We start from the raw sequence: 16,375 nt of genomic DNA, 5'->3' as shown, positions 1-16,375 counted from the left end.
AAGGTTCTGATTAAAACATCCTCATCTCAGAGAAAAATATAAGGGCTTATTCTCAACTATCTTCACCAGGATTTTTTTCTTCTCTAAATTTTTTTCACTTTCTATCAAAATACTCCTCTTCTACACTGGGTTCCCCTCCATCTACTCCCTACTAACAGGTTTCCATACTTGGTTTTTACATTCGTTTAAAATATGCACCGAGGTGGTAATATGAGGCTAACCTGGCTGCCACAGTTATCATTTCCGTATTTGCTGGGGCTGATTCAATGGAAGTGGCTGGCTGATTAAGTATCCCCTCCTGCTCCATACATATCTTTCTCCCAAAGGTCTAAGCTGGGCCAAACAGAACAAATAATCTTGCTAGATAGAGGATGGTCATGTTTCAAACAAGGAGTAACCTGTTTGGGGCACCTGGGTGGCTCAGTTGGTTAAGTGTCTGACTTCAGCTCAGGTCATGATCTCACCGTTCAGGAGTTCAAGCACCGCGTTGGGCTCTGTGTTGACAGCTCAGAGCCTGGAGCCAGAACTCTCTCTGACCCTCCACTGCTCATGCTCTCTCTCTCTCTCTCTCTCTCTCTCTCTCAAAAATAAATAAACCTTCAAAAAAAATTAAAAAAAAAAAAAGACGTAACCTGTCTTAGCTCTTCTGATTTAACTGTGTGACCTGCAACATGAATCAACAGGAATATTCTTCCCTTTCTGACCAGATTCTATCTCTTTTCCACACTTACCAATAGGAGGAAAGACGATGGAAATATAGAACATACTCTATCATGCTGAACTTCAGGACCATACAGTACAGTACTGATATAATTTTAGAAAAGAGACAAACCAGCACAACTGCACCTTGAAAGGGCAAGCACATGGTGGGCACTCCACGTACGTGTGTTTAATGAAGGAATAGCTAATAAGAGCTAAAGTTTACTATGTGTCAAGAAGTGAACCAACTTAAGTTATATGCAATATAGCAAAGAGATGAGGAAAACGGAGACTCAGAGGAGCCAATTGATCTAAGTACATTCACTTGTATGTAACCAAGCTAGAGTTCAAACCTGGAGGGTATGACTCTAGAGCATGTGTGTATAGTGAGTGGTTATGAGTATTAACCCTGAAGCTAACTGTCAAAAGTCCAGTTCCAGCCCCTGCCATTTATGAGACAATTATAGCAATACTTACAGGGAAGGATTATTGTGAAAATTAAATAAGTTAATATATATAAAGCCTTAGATCAGTGCCTGGCACATAGTAAATGTTATAAGTATTAGCTATTATTATTTAAATAAACTGCCTCCCAAACAAATGAATGAATATATCTGAGATTTTCCCAAAAGAAGGAAAGAGGAGCCTAACAACATTAAGAAATATGTAATCAATTTGCCCAGGAACTTTGTTTTTTTTTTTTTTAAAGATTTATTTATTTTTGAGAGAGAGAGCACAAGTGGGGAAGGGGCAGAGAAGGGGGGACAGAAGATCCAAAGCAGACTGTGTGCTTCAGCAAGACCAATGCAGGGCTCAGACTCACGAATCATGAGATCATGACCTGAGCTGGTCAGATGCTCAACCAACTGAGCCACCCAGGCGCCCCAGCACAGGAACTTGATACCTGAGTACCATCACTACCTACTCCTGCCCAAGATTCCAGCAAGGAGAGCAGCAGCTCTATCGGAGGGAAGGCCTATGGCTGTAGCAGGGAAAGGAAACTCATCTTGCTGCTCTGCATCTGTTCCAGCAATACCTCATTTTTATAAGTTCATGCAATTTTATGAAAGAAAATATGGAAGCCTTAATAAAACATATTATCAGAACACTGATTTTCTAATTTACAAGATTTAGTGCAGGGGAAGTTGGTATAGTTCCAAGTTAAAGCTCCTCAGTCTGAAATCCAGTTTCACCCAGTGTACATGCAAATTTATTCATGTAATGAACACAACTGTTACAGCAAGTCAGACGTATCTTTTCCAACTCAACTGTGGAACTAATGAGATAGCTTTGTTTTTCACGAGATCCTCTACTAGATCATAGATTCTCTGATGGTGGGGACCAAAACATATATGGAACTGAGCTGAATCTTCCACTCTTTATTTCAGAGAGGTATTTAACTCTGTACATGGATTATTTCTCTGTAACATTCTGTCAGCTCTGTTCCTTAGTGAACAAGCGCCAGATGACATCATCAATGCATTTCCTTTGGAAATGCCATAGGCTTTTATATTCTTTTCTAGGTTACCAAATTTAAACACAAAATTATTTCAAAATGCCCTAAAAGCCTCAAGCTAAGGTAATCATTTATGTTGTAAATTATGGTTCACAAAAATAACATATTACACAGCCATTTTATTTTTTTTTAAATTTTTTTTTTCCAACGTTTATTTATTTTTGGGACAGAGAGAGACAGAGCATGAACGGGGGAGGGGCAGAGAGAGAGGGAGACACAGAATCGGAAACAGGCTCCAGGCTCTGAGCCATGAGCCCAGAGCCCGACGCGGGGCTCGAACCCACGGACCGTGAGATCGTGACCTGGCTGAAGTCGGACGCTTAACCGACTGCGCCACCCAGGCGCCCCTTACACAGCCATTTTAAAAAGAGACGTTAAGTAATAGTAAAAACTGGAAACAACCATAATTTCCATGAAAAGAATAAATAAACTAAACCCACACTATACCAAAAAAAGAGAGAAAGACTCAAGAGAATTACAAAAGAAGGAAAATATTTTATGACATATAGTTTTAAAAAACATAAAACAGAAGGATAACATGATTACAACTATGTAAAACTATGCATACATGTAGGCTAATACGTAACTATGAAAACAATGGTAGTAGTAGAAAAAAGAGATTGTAAAAGTTTTTAGTTTTTCCATCTTGCTTTTTCTTAAGTATTTGTAATAATCTTTTTTAATAAAAAAAAAAAGTTCAAAATATGGTATCATTCATTCACGGTTCAGAGCAGCTCCTGTGGAGGGCCTTCCTATTCAGTGGACTTCACTGCAGAAAATTATCATAGGAATATTAAGTGTGTGCTTTTATCAAAAATGTTTCAGTGAGCCTTCCTCTTCTAGCATGACAGGAGAACAAGACATAATCTACCCTCCTACCTTAAATAACAGAACAGTAGATGAAATATATGAAACAACAATCACCAGACACTGGACAACAGGCATACAGAACTGTGATCCCTGAAGAAAAAAAAAAAAACAACAACAAGGTGAGCCCCACTATTACCCCAGCTTCCTGCATGAAGAAGTTTTCTAGCCTGTGGGGCAGGGAGGAGGAACCTAAACAGAATCCATAAGTCATGCCAAGCTGAGGACATAGAGATCAACATTTGGAGAGGCCAAGACACCTAGAATTTGTGGGTGAGAGTACTATAGAAGAGGGAGTTTGACAGAGAGCTCTGGAGGTCTACAGAAGGGTCCTCTTACACCTTTAACTGAATATTGATCCACATACATGGAAGAGGAAAATACTCAAGGCTGGGCACAAAGAACCAGTGGAAAGAAAAAGAAATTGTAAAGCTCATGGAGGGTACCACAAATAAAATAATTTGTCTTACCACCACTCATACATGGGTTGTCAGACAGAATCTGCAGATGAGTACTGCATTAGTAATGGAGCCAAATTAGTCCATATGAAAGATTGCTCTCAACCTCCCCTGACAACCCTTAAATGCAAACCTAAAAGGATAAAACTGATTCCACATAACGCAACCCCACTCTAAATTTTTTTTAACGTTTATTCATTTTTGAGAGATGGAGAGAGACAGAGCATGAGTGGGGGAGGGTCAAGAGAAAGAGGGAGACACAGAATCTGAAGCAAGCTCCAGGCTCCAAGATGTCAGCGCAGAGGCCGACGCAGGGCTCAAACCCATGAACCACGAGATCATGACCTGAGCTGAGGTCGCACGCTTAACTGACTGAGCCATTCAGGCGCCCCAAAACAAGCCCATTCTAAAACAAAGGTTAACATTATATAAAAATATGTCACAAAATCCAGCACTCATAACATTAAAATCACAATGTTCAAAATCCAATTTTAAAATGACCGGGCATTCAAAGAAACAGAAAAACATAAACCGTAAAGAGAAAAATCAGTTAATAGAAATAGATCTAAACATGAAGAAAAATAGCAGAATTAGCAGATAAGGACATTAAAACAACTATTGTAAATATGCTCCATATTCTCAGGAAAATTGAAGAAAATACAAATACAATGAGGAAAGTAATGGACATATTAAAAAGAAGTCCAAACAGAACTTTTAAGGAAGAAATAAACCTTGTGGGATGCAAACTACACTGGAAAAAATGAACTAAGATTACTGAGATTAATGGCATATTTAAAAAATACAGAAGAGGCATCTAAATTGGGAAGGAAGAAGTAAAGCTATCACTATTTGCAGAGACATGATACTATATACAGAAACACTAAAGACTCCACCAAAAAACTACTAGAACCAATACATAAGTTCAGTACAGTAGCAAGATACAAAATTAATATACAGAAATATGCTGTGTTTTCATACACTAATAACTAACAATCAGAAATAGAAATTAAGAAAACAATCTCATTTACAATTGCATCAAAAAGAATAAAATACCTAGGAATAAATTTGACTTAGGAGGTAAAAGACCTGTACTCTAAGAACTCTAAGACACTGATGAAAGAAACTGAAGAGGACACAAATAAATGGAAAGATATACCATGCTCATGGACTGGAAGAATTAAATCTATTAAAATGTCCATACTACCCAAAGCCATCTACAGATTCAATGCAATCCCTATCCAAATACCAACAGCATTTTTCACAGAAATAGAACAAATAATCATAAAATTTGTATGGAACCACTAAAGACCCTGAATAGCCAAAGCAATCTTGAGAAAGAAGAGCAAACCTGGAGGTATCCTGCCCCCCAGATTTCAACTTTTACTACAAAGCTACAGTGACCAAAACAGCATGGTACTAGCACAAAACAGAGACACAGATCAATGAAACAGAGTAGAGAACTCAGAAATAAATTGACGTCTATATGGTCAATTAATCTATGACAATGGAGGCAAAATATACAATGGAGAAGAGACAGTCTCTTTAATAAACGGTGTTGGGAAAACTGGATAGCTAAATGCAAAAAAGAAAGAAAAGAAAAGAAAAGAAAAGAAAAGAAAAGAAAAGAAAAGAAAAGAAAAGAAAAGAAAAGAAAAGAAAAGAAAAGAAAAGAAAAGAAAAGAAACTGGACCCTTTCCTTACACCATACACAATAAACTCAAAATGGATTCAAGACCAAAATGGAACACCCAAAACCATAAAACTCCTAAAAGAAAATATAGGCAGTATTGATCGGAAGAACAAATATTGCTAAAATGTTGATACTACCCAAAGCAAGATACATATTCAATGAAATCCCTATCAAAATAACACCAGCATTCTTCACAGAGCTAGAACAAACAATCCTAAAATTTGTATGGAACCAGAAAAGACGCCAAATAGCCAAAGCAGTCCTGAAAAAGAAAACACAATCTGGAAGCATCACAATTCCAGACTTCAAGCTGTACTACAAAGCTGTAATCATCAAGACAGTATGGTACTGGCACAAAAACAGATAGATAGATCAATAGAACAGAATAGGGAACCCAGAAATGGACCTACAAACGTATGGCCAACTAATCTTTGACAAAGCAGGAAAGAATATCCAATGGAAAAAAGACAATCTCTTCACCAAAAGGTATTGGGAAAACTGGACAAGCAGAAAAATGAACCTGGACCACTTTCTTACATCATACACAAAAATAAACTCAAAATGGATGAAAGACCTAAACGTAAGAAAGGAAGCCATCAAAATCCTAGAGGAGAAAAAAGGCAAAAACTTCTTTGACCTCGGCTGCAGCAATTTCTTACTTGACATGTTTCCAAAAGCAAGGGAAATAAAAGCAAAAATGAACTATTGGGACCTCATCAAGATAAAAAGCTTCTGCACAGCAAAGGAAACAGTCAACAAAACTAAAAGGCAACCGACAGAAAGGAAGAAGATATTTGCAAATGACATATCTGATAAAGGGTTAGTATCAAAAATCTATAAAGAACTTACCAAACTCAACACCTGAAAAATGAATAATCCAGTGAAGAAATGGGCAGAAGATATGAATAGATATTCTTCCAAAGAAGACATCCAAATGGCTAAAAGACACATGAAAAGATGCTCAACACCGCTCATCATCAGGGAAATATACATCAAAACTACATTGAGATACCACCTCACACCAGTCAGAGTGGCTAAAATTAACTCAGGAACAACAGATATTGGCAAGGATATGAAGAAAAGGAAACCCTCTTGCATTGCTGGTGGGAATGCAACTGGTACAGCCACTCTGGAAAACAGTGTGGAGGTTCCTCAAAAAATTAAAGATTGAATTACCCTATGACCCAGCAATAGCACTAACAGGAATTTATCCAAAGGATACAGGAGTGCTAATTCAAAGGGGCACATATACCCCGAGGTTTACAGCAGCACTATCAACAACAGTCAAATTATGGAAAGAGACCAAGCGTCCAGCAACTGGTAAATGAATAAGGAGATGTGATACACACACACACACACACACACACACACACACACACACACACACACAGGAATACTACTTGGCAATGAAAAAGAATGAAATCTTGCCATTTGCAATGTGGATGGAACTGGAGGGTATTATGCTAAGTGAAATAATTCAGCCAGAGAAAGACAGGTATCATATGTTTTCCCTCATATGCAGAAGTTGAGAAACTTAACAAAGACCATGGGGGAAGGGAAAGAAAAAAATATATATAGTTACAAACAGAGAGGGATGCAAACCATAGGAGACTTTTAAATACACAGAACAAACTGAGGGTGGAAGGGAGTGGGGGGGGGTGGGGGGCAGGGCAAGTGGGTGATGGGCATTGAGGAGGGCACTTGTTGGGATGAGCACTGGGTGTTTTATGCAAGTGATGAATCATGGGAATGTACTCCTGAAGGCAAGAGCACATTGTATACATACAATGTATGTTAACTAACTTGACAATAAATTATATATAAAAAATTTTTTTAATAAATAAATAAAACCCACATAAGTGATAAAGGACTAGTAGGCAAAATATACAAAGAAATCTCACATCTCAAAAATAAAAAAAACAACCAATTCTCCTTACAGAAGAACTCTAGGGGCGCCTAGGTGGCTGAGTCGGTTAAGCATTCGACTTCGGCCCAGGTCACAATCTCATGGTTCACAAGTTTGAGCCTGGCCTCGGGTTCTGTGCTGACAGCTCAGAGCCTGGAGCCTGCTTCAGATTCTGGGTCTCCCTCTCTCTCTACCCCTTCCCCACTTGCACTCTCTCCCTCTCTCAAAAATAAAAAAACATTAAAAAAATTTTTTTTAAAGAACTCTAAATAATCTATGGAGATACTCTCTCCCCTCAAGGAGGTGGAGCTTAACCTCCCCACAGCTAATACCAACTGTAGTGCTAACTGCATTTACTGACTTGCTTCCAAAGAAAAGAGTACAGAAAGGGAGGAAAAACCACAACTATGCACCAGAGAAACTTTGCAAACACTACCCTAACCAAGTGATAAAGGTTAATATCACCAGTGATAAGTCATGTTGATAATATACACCCAAATGTAATGAAAAGACCACTCTGACTTTGTGGCATTCTTCCTCAAAACCTAGAACCCCAGTCCAACCCTGAGTAAATCATGAGACAAACCTAAACTGAGGAAGATTCTCCTCAAAACTGTCAAGGTCATGAAAAACAAGGAAACACCAAGAAACTATCAGACAAGAAGAGACTAAAGAGACATTAGGACTAAATGTAACATGGATGGAATCCTGGAATGCAAAAGGGACATTAGAGGAAAAATTAGAATCCAAATAAAGTCTAGGGTTTAGTGTGTGTGTGTGTGTATGTGTGTGTGTGTGTGTTAAGAAAACACATATCATAAAACTTACCATCTTAACCATTTTTAAATGTATTGTTCAATAGTGTTAAGTATACTTACATTGTTACAAAACAGGTCTCCAGAACCTTTTTATCTTGAAGAACTGAAGCTCTATACCTATTAACAACTCCTTTTGCACCCTCCCCCATCCCTTGGTAACCACCATTCTTTTTTTTTTTTTTTTTTCAAGTTTACTTATTTATTTTGAAACACAGAGAAAGAACGTGGGAGGAAGAAGGGTAGAGAGAGGGAGAGAGAGAGAATTTCAAGCAGGCTCTGTGCTGTCAGCACAGAGCCCAATGTGGGGCTTGAACCCACGAATCGTGAGATCATGACCTGAGCCTAGATCCAGAGTCAGATGCTCAACCGACTGAGCCACCCAGGTGCCCCTCTACTTTCTGTATCTATGAATTTGACTACCTTAGATATCTCACATAAGTGGGAGCATACAGTATTGTCCTTTTGTGACTGGCTGGTTTCACTTAGCATGATATTCTCAATGCTCATCCACACTGTAGAATGTAACAGATTTCTTTCCTTTTTAAGGGTGCACAGTATTCCATTAAATGTATATGCCACATTTTATTTATCCATTCATCCATTAATGGATGTCTGGGTTGCTTTCATCTCTTGGCTATGGTGACTAGTGCTGCTATGAACATGGGTATGCAATGTTTTTTTAAATGGACAAAAGATCTTCAAAACTAAAGAATATGGCAAAAAGAAACAGGAAAGATCAACCTCATTATTCATTAGGGAAATGCAAATTAAAACCATAAAGAGATATTGCCACACACCTGTAAGAAGCCAAAAACAACCAACCAAACACACAAACCAGTACTGATTAGGATATGGAACGACTGTAACTCTTGCATATTGCTGAGGGGAATGTAAAATAGGTCATCTCTTTGGAAAACAGTTTGGTGTTTTCTTTATAAGAAACATAGACTTTGGGCCTGGGTGGCTCAGTCGGTGGAGCGTCCAACTTCAGCTCAGGTCATGATCTCACTGCTCGTGAGCGAGCCCTGCGTTGGGCTCTGTGCTGACAGCTAAGAGTCTGGATCCTGCTTCGGATTCTGTGTCTCCCTCTCTATGCCCCTCCCCTGCTTGCACTCTGTCTCTCTCTCAAAGACAAATAAACATTAAAAAATTAAAAAAAAAAAAAAAAAGTCAGGATGCCCAACCAACTGGGTTGAGCACCCCATTAAAAAAAAAAAAAGAAACATATACTTAACCATGATAGCCAAAAATCCATTCAGAGGTATGTCACCAAGTGAAATAAAAGCTTGTGTTCATATAAAACCCTGTACAATAATGTTTACAGGAGCTTTATTCATAATCGCTAAAATCTGGAACCTCTCAATGCCCTTCAACCTAGAAATGGATAAATCAAGCTGGCATAGTCTTACAATGGGATTTATTCTGTGGGGCGCCTGGGTGGTGCAGTCAGTTAAGCGTCCGACTTCAGCCAGGTCACGATCTCGCGGTCCGTGAGTTCGAGCCCCACGTCAGGCTCTGGGCTGATGGCTCAGAGCCTGGAGCTTGTTTCCGATTCTGTGTCTCCCTCTCTCTCTGCCCCTCCCCCGTTCATGCTCTGTCTCTCTCTGTCCCAAAAATAAATAAACGTTGAAAAAAAAAAATTAAAAAAAAAAAAAAAACAATGGGATTTATTCTATGATAAAAAGGAATAAACTACTGATATATGCATCAACATAGATGAATTTCAAATGAATTACTGTGTAAAAGAAGCCAGACCCAAAAGACTATATGACCTCATCTTTGGGGTTTTTTTGAAAGAGCCAAACTATGGAAAAAAAACAAAAAACAAAAAACCCCACAAAACTCTGGGGTCAGGGAACAGGTTAGTGGCTACTACAGGTTTAGGATGAGTGAAGGAGCTGACCTCACAAGAGCACAAGAGAACTTTCTGGGATGATGACACTCTTTCACATCTTCATTTTTTTGTGATAATTATACTTCCACACAGTTGTCAAAACTCAGAACTACATTAAAAAGGGTGCATTTTACTATATATGGAAGTATACCTTTAAAAACCTGGCTTAAAAAACTAAATGTTTTTTCATCATACTTTACATAAAATGGAAAGCACTGAAATGTGCTGTTTGTTGTATTTCATTTAGTGAAATTTCTCATTTTCCTATTTGCGCTCACCTGGTTAACATTTTAATTCCCTTGTCAGATGTGAGCATGCCCAGATATCTCCTCTTATCTTGTTGCTGTAGCTACAAAGGCTTACCTCATTTGACTGTGCACATGGCCCAGCTGGGTAGGTATGTCAGGCTTCTATAAAATATCTCCCCCACTCCAACTCTCCTTCCTTTCCTCACTGAAAGACATCTTTATTCATCTATTAATGGTTGCTAAGACCTCTGGGGCAGCTTTTCACCCTCAGAAAATTCCAAATTCTTGAAAACAAGGATATAGATAAAGCTGGGCGGACGCAAACCCCACAAGGAACACTGAGCACATTTGACAATAGGAAGTCTGCTAGAGGGTTCTCATAGAACACTTAATAGCTCCTAAAAAAAAAAAAAGACCATGTGTCTTGATGCGACAACTGGAACTTGCTATCCTCAGGGGAACTGACCTGATGCTAAAGCTGTTATTCTGAGAATAAGAGAGGAGAAACAGAAAACACCTGGTCCTTGCAAACACTGAGCAATGGATCACACCTTTCTGGAGTTGTTATTCCTTAGAATTCTTGCCAGGTGAAATAATCTTCCTATTGTTTAAGGTAGTTTAAGTCAGTTTTTGATACTTGCAGTTGAAAACATCCTACTGATACAAGGCCTTACTTCCAATGCCAAAAACATCACAGCAAAGCTATACACGCCTCTCAAAAGTTTTCCTCTACTGCTCTAAAAAATAAAATATATTACAAAAAATTTTGCTCCTCCTGGGCAATCCTTCTTTTCTACTGTTTGCTTCTACTCTTTCTCCTAGTACTTGTTCCAAATCCCCTCTAGTTTTCTCAAGATATGAGAGGTTTCACAAATAGTCTCAACAAAAGGGATAAAGCAAACCAATCTGTAGTGACAGGAAGCAGATCGGTGGTTGCACAGAGACAGAAAGCAAGGGATAAGGGTGGTAAGAGGTGGCAGGAGGGACATACGGGGATATAGGGAAACTTTTGGTAAATGACAGATATGTTCATTATCTTGTTTTTTTCCTTTTTTCTTTTTTTTAATGTTTATTTATTTTTTGAGAGAGAGACAGACATAGAGTGCAAGAGGGGAAGGGGCAGAGAAAAAGGGAGACACAGAATATAAAGCAGACTCCAGGCTCTGAGCTGTCAGCACAGGGCCCGATGCAGGACTCAAACTCATGAACCGCAAGATCATGACCTGAGCCAAAGTTGGACGTTTAACCGCCTGAGCCATCCAGGTGCCCCAGATATGTTCATTATCTTGATCGTAGTGATAGCTTCAGGTACATATATGTATGTCAAAACTCATCAAATATTGTATACTTTCAACACGTGTTTATTATATATCAATTCTACCTTAATAAAGCTAGTAAATTAGGTTTTTGGGTTTTTTTTTTAAATAGCTTTAGTGAAGGGCTTTCTGCTTCTGTGTAATCTACAGAAACCTTTCCTAACCTTTCCAACTCCAGGTAGGTCTGACTAGACTCTTCACTCAAATTGACAGGGATACAAGTCCTCTTTCAGAAATAAGTTATATTTACTATGGCCGCAGAGTAAATTTTCATTGAGCCAATCACCAAAAGGTTTGCAAAAGCGATTTTTATCTAATGCCCACTTCCTCTTGTATGTTATGCTAAAAATACATAGGTACATTAAAACTCTTTAAAATCCTGTACCTTCTCAAATCACACAATGTTCCTTTGGGATTCAAGCTCTTCTATTTATGCTGTCAATTTCCACCCACTCTTTCACTCCCATCTCACTAACAGTCACTAAATCCACAGGCGTCCCTATTCTCTCTCCCTCTCTCTCTCTCATAAACATAAGGGCTACAGGGCTGCTAACCAGCTTTCTACTGCAATCAGCTTTGAGTGCCTAAAAGCAAAGAACTGCACATACAACTTCCTATTTACTGAGAAAAGAAGACTTCTGTATTTCTATGCCAAGCAGGGCACCAAGCAACCAGAAGAAAATCTTTGATAGTTTTTTTCCTCTTACATGCCAAAAACCACAGCTGACAGAGAGAGGAGAACAAAAAGAAAAGACAGCTTACCCATAGAGTAGAGGTTGTCAAAGCTCTGGTGCATGCGGATAATCTCGTAGTAGAGTTCATCATAGCTGCTGGGAGTGGGCAGGAATGTGTCGCCGTATGTGATAAACATATTAAACAGGTTCACAATCTAAAAAAGAAGCAAAAGCCCATACACAGGCATCAAGCTATGAAGACCAGAATGGTATTATCAGTAATATGCTGTAGTCAGTTCTTACTAGCTCGTAAGAACAAGAACTGACTGTTACATTTTCAGAAATTTTGTGAGCTGGTTGTTTAACAAAGCCATTATTAAAAATTAACATATAAACTTACATTTCAATAAATTATATTAAAATGAAGGTAATACTCAAACTCACAACTTCCTAATTACTTTCTATCTTTTAGTATTATGTTCTTGAGATTCATTTACAACTCTTATACCTGTGTGGTAGGACTATCATAGAATGGTGTATCATTGATCATCTCCCCAACTCTGCATTCAACAATGTCACATAGTTAGCTTGAAATTGGCCATGGTGAGAGTAGTTTTACCATAGAAATCCACAAATGCTACAAAAATCAGGGCTTCCTCCCCGCCCACATGTTAAACATTTATGAACACACTGGATAATATCCTAAAAAGATAGTCAAAAGGCACAATGCCCTCCTTCTACCCCAAATTAACTAGTCTGATAAACAGGAATATGTAATGTTCCTCTGAAACCAAGTACAGCCATGATGGAACCACTCATCTGGCTGGGACACCTCTCCAGGCTTTGCTCTGTACCAACACAGAGACTACAGCAGTCTAGTAGTCTCTCACCTGGGACCAAGGCTCACAGAGACTGACCCATACCTGCCCCTGCCAGACAATATATTCTCATGAAAAAGAGTCTCAAGTTTTCCAAAGACATAGGTGAGAGTGGGAAGAGTGGGGAGCACCAGTCTAGAAAGTCTAATCCAAAAGGAAAATAAAGGCCTGGCTCTGCCAGTGGCTCAGTCCCCATAATACCAGCTCCTATTTCAAACTGGCCCATCTCGATTTTAGGATGTGGCTTCAGAAAAAAGGAAAAAAATTTTTTTTTAATTTAAGTACAGTTGACACACATTACATTAGTTTCAGGTGTATAATACAGGGATTCAACAAGTCTATATGTTGTGCTGTGCTCACTGCAAGTGTAGTGACCACCTGTCACCATGTAACACTATTACAACACCAACGACTATATTCCCTATACTGTACCTTTTATCTCCATGACTTAATCTTTCCATAACTAGAAGCCCGTATCTCCCATTCCCCTTAAGAAATATTTTTTGTTACTCACCATAAGGGCTAATGTAAAAATGTTGTGTTTGGCCAAAAGTACGGTCTCATTTGACATAAGGAACTTCAGCAAATTTATCAAGGCTTAAAAAAAAAAAAAAATCAACAAGCTATTCAAAGAATAATCAATAAAGTTAAATGAAAGCAATGAAAATACACTTAATTCTAAGAAATCCAAATAGGTCTAGAATGAGTAAGTCACAGCTACCAAGAACTTTTTAAAAACAGGTAAGGTAGGGGTGCTTGGGTGGCTCAGTTGGTTAAGCATCTGAATCTCGGTTTCTGTTCAGGTCATGATCTCATGATTCATGAAATCAAACCCCATGTCAGGCTCTATGCTGACAGCACAGAGCCTGCTTTTGATTTTCTCTCTCCTCTCTCTGCCTCTCACCTCCTCATACACACATACTCTCTCAAAATAAATAAATAAACTTCAATGAAGTAAATAAAAGCAGGTAAGGGAGATATATTTGAAGTAAGCACTGATCTTCCCAAGCACATATCTGCTTATCTGCCCATAGAAGGTTTCTAAAAATCTGCTTCTTTGTGCCACTTTTTTTTTGGATACCACTAATTTATTATAAAACAGAAACATGAAAATTATTTACATGATGAAATATTTAACAACTTTAATGGCAGCTTCACTTGATGCCATTTCAAAAATGATTTTTTTTTCAGTCTACATACTTTCCAAGAACGTTACCATCTCTAAGTAAGAAATAATCCTTGTCAACTAGAACTACTTTAGTGCCTCCACATTCTGAAAGAACTTAGTCTCCAACTTCCTAGTTGGATCTCTAACTAGTTGAATCTCTCCAGCCTTCCCTTTAGAGCCGGATCTAACAGCTACCACTGTTGCTTGTAATACTTCTCCTGGAGATTGTTCTGGAAGTATAATGCTTCCATTGGTTACAGCTTTGGTTGCCCTCCTTTCAACTAAAACTCAAAGGGAAGGAAACTTTCTAAAGGCCTGTCCTGCTGTGACTCCGGGCACCGCAGTGCGTACTCTGCTCTGGAGCTGCCACGTCTCAAGGAGACCCACAGTACCACCTCTTCGTGCAACTTCTTAAATAGCAAGTAAGCTTGCAAATCTGACTATAAAAAGGACATCTTAGTATTCCAGATTTACTTACCACATTTGCTCAATTTATAGATTAAAATGAAGATCCCCCTCTCACCCTACGTGGCTAGCATGTCACGTCACTAAGTTTTAGTTATACATTTGTTTCAAACACCATGGTAAAGAGGGACATCTTTCAATTCTAACCGGTCACCAGAAATTCCAACGATATTGGACTTCAGCTCTAGACAGGAAAACAGCTCGTGAAGAGAAAAAAAAAAGCCCTTAACTATTCAAACAAAAGTACAACTTGCTCTGTCCTCTCTCAACCATGACAACATTTACCTAAAAGGTCCCCTTTCTGTCTGGTAATTCTTAATGAGGATTAAAACCCAAGCAACCTCAGCTAAAAGACTGACTGTTAAGTCTCTAGCTTAACATGTAGGTATAAAGACATTTTTGCAAATAAATATTAAGCATAAATCACCAGTCGCCTTGTACTTTTTCACCCGTAATCACGAAATAAATCCTACTTCTGTGCCCATCATGACTACTGTCCCTGTACCTACCTCCCCTACTTGATGGGAAACCTTACAGAAGGAGCTCAGCAGCTGCAAGCAATCGGCGGTCCTTCTGTCTTCTCCCCCTCAAGCCTCTCTACTCCCACAGATATAAAAAAAGGCTTGACCTCTCCTTTTCTAAGACCATACCTGCTTCTTTGCCAGCAAAGAAGTCCATTCTCCCATGCTGTCTGAGCTTTGTGTGAAGTTTACTACCCCTCGAGAAAAGATGTTAGCTTTGATTTGAAACAGCAGGCAATGATGAGTAGGAGTAAGACTCTCCAGACACTTGCCACCTGCCACACAACACCCCTTACTCTCAACCTCTGAAATCACAGGTACAGTAAAGAAACAGCAGGCAAGGAAAAGTACAAGAGCCTGTCTACGTTCTGTTTCTAAAGCCTGAATCTTCCCCTCAAATAGCAAAAAAGCCTTGCTAGAGATGAAGGTGATAGGCATCCTCATTTATGAACTCTTCACCCTTACACTGACTCCAGTTCTCGGAGATTTCATAATGGAAAGGCAAATGACAGGCAGGTGGCCCTTTTGATGTTGTCTGTTAACAAGCAATCTGTTGGACTAGACCCAAAAGAAGCTCCATAGGAGCCCATTCTAGATCACACAACCTGCTTAACTCCTACCAGGAGCTCAGAGAATGAAGGGGTCTAGCTGAAATCCACATAAAAATGACTAAGCTAGCCCAAACATCTATCTTCAATGAAGATCATCTTGCTGAGTTATTTAAGGATTGCCCACACCACTCCCTACCCCCAGAGCTCGGACAAGCCCTGTTAATGGATAAATAACCTGACAATCAGACTCTATAAATTCACAAGAGACAAGAGAAAAGGATGGGTAGAGCACCTGGCACTCTACAAAACATAATGGTTGGAGAGAGACAAAGCAGCTTTTGCACACATCCAATCAACGAGGACTTTTGTCCCCAACACACACAGCAAAAAGATGCAGCCTCAGCAGTGGTTATGTGGTAATTAAGGGGCAGAAAACCTGGAGAAAAGGAAGTGGGAACAATGATTTATTGCTTCTCTGCTGGACTACAGCTAGTCTTGATCTCTGGGATTCAGAGCCAGGGATGACAAAGTGATAAATAGAGAGCAATTCTGCCACAGACCAAGAGGCACCCTGTGTCCCAACTACCACAGACATCAGTGGAGCCAAACAGCACTGAGAAGGAGAATCCAGCACTGCGATGCTGTCAGCACCAGGGAGAACCCGCATTCTACCCCTGATAATTCAAGCAGACCCCGACCTGCCCCC

At 39.2% G+C, this 16,375-nt stretch overlaps 1 protein-coding gene and 1 pseudogene across 1 annotated transcript in view; both read right to left on the bottom strand.

Moving 5' to 3' along the window:
* Positions 1 to 16,375, bottom strand: part of ARMH3 (armadillo like helical domain containing 3) — a 176,504-nt gene that overhangs the window by 92,750 nt on the left and 67,379 nt on the right. The window contains exons 21-22 of the mRNA XM_030334492.1: positions 13,479 to 13,561; positions 12,175 to 12,301 (exon numbers count right to left, since the gene is read on the bottom strand). Coding sequence (XP_030190352.1) covers positions 12,175 to 12,301; positions 13,479 to 13,561 — 210 coding nt within the window. The remainder of the gene's footprint in view (positions 1 to 12,174; positions 12,302 to 13,478; positions 13,562 to 16,375) is intronic.
* Positions 14,152 to 15,275, bottom strand: LOC115527665 (annotated as a pseudogene).

Source organism: Lynx canadensis, chromosome D2, assembly GCF_007474595.2.
Source record: "Lynx canadensis isolate LIC74 chromosome D2, mLynCan4.pri.v2, whole genome shotgun sequence".
Classification (NCBI taxonomy): domain Eukaryota; kingdom Metazoa; phylum Chordata; class Mammalia; order Carnivora; family Felidae; genus Lynx; species Lynx canadensis.
Note: the sequence above shows the minus strand (reverse complement) of the source record. Positions and strands in the feature narration are given on the sequence as shown.